The sequence below is a fragment of the Malus domestica genome, chromosome 15 (assembly GCF_042453785.1).
Source record: "Malus domestica chromosome 15, GDT2T_hap1".
NCBI classification, from domain to species: domain Eukaryota; kingdom Viridiplantae; phylum Streptophyta; class Magnoliopsida; order Rosales; family Rosaceae; genus Malus; species Malus domestica.
Genome location: NC_091675.1, coordinates 11,683,086 through 11,687,600, shown reverse-complemented (window position 1 = coordinate 11,687,600; position 4,515 = coordinate 11,683,086). Strand labels below are relative to the sequence as shown.

Sequence of the window (4,515 nt, the reverse complement as noted above, 5' to 3'; positions counted from 1 at the left end):
TCTATCAAGTAATATTATAGTAACTTTATTATTTTCTACCACAAGTTTCAAATTGGACCTAACAATCGAGAGTATATTTCAAATCGTCTAAATGTACCGAAGAAAGTCGCGACAAAGTACAATGAACTTGCCTCATGACTTTATAAATAGAGAAATATCAAATCGAGTCACTAAAAAACTGTAACATCTTGTCAATTATTCAATTATGTGCATATTTTAACAAAAAAATATAAATCGTATAAATAAGTTTTTTTTTTCTTTTCTGAATTGTTCTAATGCAAGTTTTTTGGAAAACAAGAACAATGTTACTTTCTTCTTTATTTGATTTATAAGCTCTTTAACCGATGTGTTTTTTTTTTTTCAAAAAAACAGAAGCGACCTTGTTGATTAAGCGAAACTCAAATACATAAACTTTGACTAACGGGCGTGTTAATGACTTAACAACAACGTTCTCAAATAAATAAATGTGACAAAACAAATAAAAAATAAAAGTCTCATCGAGGAAAAAATTAGGCAAAATGGCAATTCTAGGAAAATGACATAAATTTAATTAATTAAAATGGCAACTTAAATGTAAAAGGAGAGCGGAGATCCGTCCAGAAAAAGTTAGGCACTCTTCTGAAGAAAATCCAACCGTATAAAACTTGCACCCCATTATACGTTCACTTGCATTTGTCTCGTCTTCCTTCCTAAAATCCCAAAAAACCCATCAGATTTGCGGAGCTTCAAGATCTCGCTCTGCTGCTCCATTTCTCAGAACGCGCTCTCCAGGTCGTCCATGTCTGGCACTCCAATAAAGGTCAGTGCAGATCCTTCCTCACTTCATATGGGTAAATAAAAAGATGGAATTTTTAGTTTATTTGGTTGTTTATAGATCTTTAGTGCTGTGAAAGTTGTAGTTTTGATTAGCTTTTGTGATTGAATTTTGGTTGAATTCGAAAACCCATAGGGAAAATGTGCTGATTTTTTGTTTTTGTTGCGTATTTTCTCTTCTGGGTTCTCCCAGATCTGACTCAAACATTGAAGAATGGACGTTTCTCGTCGATTTACGATTTGGGTGTTTACCATTTTGTTGATTTTTGAATCCGGATATGGGTTTTACCTTCCGGGTAGTTACCCTCACAAGTACCTTGTTGGGGACAACTTAGGGGTGAAAGTGAATTCTCTGACTTCCATTGATACCGAGCTACCCTATAGCTATTACAGTCTCCCCTTTTGTCAGCCCCCAGATGGTGTTAAGGACAGTGCCGAGAATCTCGGTGAGTTCCTCATGGGGGACCGCATTGAGAGCTCTCCATATCGGTTTAAGATGCATACCAATGAGACTGAGATCTTCTTGTGTCAGACGGATCCGTTGTCGGCGGATCAGTTCAGTCTCTTGAAGAAGAGGATTGATGAGATGTATCAGGTCAATCTGATTCTTGATAATTTGCCTGCAATCCGATATACCAAGAAGGAGGGATTTTTGTTGCGGTGGACTGGGTATCCTGTGGGAATTAAGGTTAAGGATGTGTACTACGTGTTTAACCATTTGAAGTTTAAGGTGCTTGTTCATAAGTATGAAGAGCCCAATGTAGCACGTGTGATGGGTACTGGCGAGGGGGCGGAGGTGATCCCAACAATTGCTAAATCAGATTCAGATGAGCCCGGTTATATTATTGTTGGGTTTGAGGTGATACCTTGCAGTTTCATGCACAATGTGGATTCTGTGAAGAAGTTGAAAATGTATGAAAAGTACCCTGCTAAGATCCTTTGTGATCCCACCACTGTGGCAATGCCGATTAATGAAAAGCAGTCGGTTGTATTCACTTATGAGGTTGAATTTGAGGAAAGTGACATCAAGTGGCCCTCACGGTGGGATGCTTATCTGAAGATGGAGGGAGCCAAAGTCCATTGGTTCTCTATTCTCAATTCTCTGATGGTGATTACTTTCCTTGCTGGTATTGTCCTTGTGATCTTCTTGAGAACTGTTCGGCGGGATCTAACTCGTTATGAAGAGCTTGACAAAGAGGCTCAAGCACAGATGAATGAGGAGTTGTCTGGCTGGAAGCTTGTTGTAGGGGATGTTTTCCGTGCTCCAAGCAACCCTGCCCTGTTGTGTATAATGGTTGGTGATGGGGTTCAGATCCTTGGGATGGCATTGGTGACCATACTCTTTGCTGCTCTAGGGTTCATGTCACCTGCTTCTCGTGGGACACTTATCACAGGGATGCTGTTTTTCTTTATGATCCTTGGTGTTGCAGCTGGTTATGTTGCTGTTCGTCTTTGGAGGACAATTGGCTGTGGAGATCAAAAGGGATGGGTCTCGGTCTCATGGAAGGTTGCTTGTTTCTTCCCCGGAATTGCCTTTTTGATTCTGACTACTTTGAATTTCCTATTGTGGGGTAGTCACAGCACAGGAGCCATTCCATTTTCTATCTTTGTGATTCTCCTTTTGCTGTGGTTCTGCATTTCCGTTCCGCTTACTCTTGTTGGTGGATATTTTGGGGCCAAGGCACCTCACATCGAGTACCCAGTTCGAACCAATCAAATTCCCAGGGAAATCCCTGCACAGAAATACCCATCCTGGCTGTTGGTTCTTGGGGCTGGCACTCTCCCCTTTGGCACCCTATTCATCGAGCTCTTCTTTATCATGTCCAGCATTTGGATGGGCCGTGTCTATTATGTGTTTGGGTTTCTCTTGATCGTATTGATCCTTCTGGTTGTGGTTTGTGCTGAGGTATCTCTGGTTCTAACCTACATGCATCTTTGTGTGGAGGACTGGAAATGGTGGTGGAAGTCATTCTGTGCTTCTGGTTCGGTTGCCATATACATATTCCTGTACTCCATAAACTACCTTGTGTTTGATCTCAAGAGCCTGAGTGGACCTGTCTCTGCAACTCTTTACTTGGGGTATTCGCTATTCATGGTTGTGGCAATCATGCTTGCCACAGGCACAGTCGGGTTCCTCTCTTCATTCTGGTTTGTGCACTACCTGTTCTCTTCGGTGAAGCTGGACTGAAGAACGTTTAGCAACTCAAAGATTCGCACTTGAAGAAGAGTTAGCAGCGATCATTTAGGGAAGAAAGAGTGCAAACTTTTACAGATGTTCTATTATATGTTACTTTTCATTTTATCATGTTAGGGAACTTAGTTCGTTGTTATGACAATAATTCGTCCAGTTTTACTAAATTCTTTAATAGATGAACATCACAGCATCGATTGTAGCTTCATACCGACGTTATTTGCATTCTGGCGAATAGGAGAGGATAGAGTGAGAGAAAGAGGGATACATTCTAGTTTATGGTAACGTTGGCAAGTGTGATATTATCATCCAGTACTTGATTTGATTTGTATGGTTTTAGACTTGTTTATTTTCACAGTTTGGAGCCAATCTGGTTTCGTTTTATTAATGTCATATGCTTCTTTTTACGGTTTTTTTTTTTTTTTTTTTTTATCATTACCTTGACACACAAGTCTCGAGTAATCAGGCCCGGGTTATAGTTTAAGTGGCTAAGAGTATTTAGTATCAAACGAGATTGGAGTATGCTTCATCGTTCGAAAAGTGCTACGTCTTTCAGCTTCTCAATTACGCAAGAGCCCAATGTCCAAATATGGGCGCTCTCCTGTAAGCTTAGCGCAATTTTCGACTCCACTACTTCCTTTTACCACTCTCAGTTTCTCACACTCGTAAGTATATGTTTGTGAGGATGTGAAGAGATATCTCGCATCTGAAAGTTAAAAAAAAAACTTGCATCCAGGTGAATCTGCGAATGTACTAGTTTGCAACGAAAGAAAATGGATCGATTATGTAATTTATCTTCTGCAATGTGCCATGCCTGGAATGTTACGACCTTACGTTGGTTGACATCTGCAAGTGTTCTCATCACTTCTTACTTCGTGTTTTAGGTTTCTTACCCGAATCGCTATGAACTGTACAAGAGGGTCGAAGATCCTTTCGGAAAAGAGAAGTACGTAATAGTAGTACTGTCTACATTCCCTGTAAAGCCAAGTACCGATGAAGTGAACGATGTGTTTGAAGGAAAGCCTAGGTAACTCTTGTTAAGGATCATATGTTCGTTGTATTCGTTTAATTTGATAGAGTGACATTTCCCTAACCAAAGATTTCATTTCAATCAAACTTTTGCAGAAATGAAAGCAAGAAAGCCGTAGGATTTTGTCAAGGAATACGTTCAAATACTTGTGGAATTTTGCAGGTACAATGTTCTGCTATGCTGTTTTAACTATTTTCTTTGCCTTGTGGGGAATCCTTGAGTGGTATATTTTCAGTAAAATCTTAAGTAAGGTGATAGAGGACTGAAGGAATAAAATGTAAAGTTTGCATAAGAGCAGCAAATCAAGCATACGGGTGTAAAGAGTGAATGTTATTAATCGATTGAGCTGCGTACGAGCCACTTGTTGCATGTTTTTCCTTTTAAATTTGCACTCGATGTGTCCATTAGCATTTGTGTATATGTATATGACGTCTGGGAGTGCCGTGCGGGGGCAACTTGCGTATGAAAGTAATATGTTCAT

The 4,515-nt window shown here is 40.0% G+C and overlaps 1 protein-coding gene across 1 annotated transcript; it reads left to right on the top strand.

Moving 5' to 3' along the window:
* Positions 1-532: 532 nt before the first annotated feature.
* LOC103400028 (transmembrane 9 superfamily member 11) lies at positions 533-3,212 on the top strand. The gene is made up of 2 exons (XM_017323173.3): positions 533-799; positions 1,007-3,212. Exon 2 carries the CDS (start codon positions 1,028-1,030, stop codon positions 2,999-3,001), a length of 1,974 nt encoding a protein of 657 aa, XP_017178662.3. The 5' UTR covers positions 533-799; positions 1,007-1,027; the 3' UTR covers positions 3,002-3,212.
* The last annotated feature ends 1,303 nt before the right edge of the window (positions 3,213-4,515 follow it).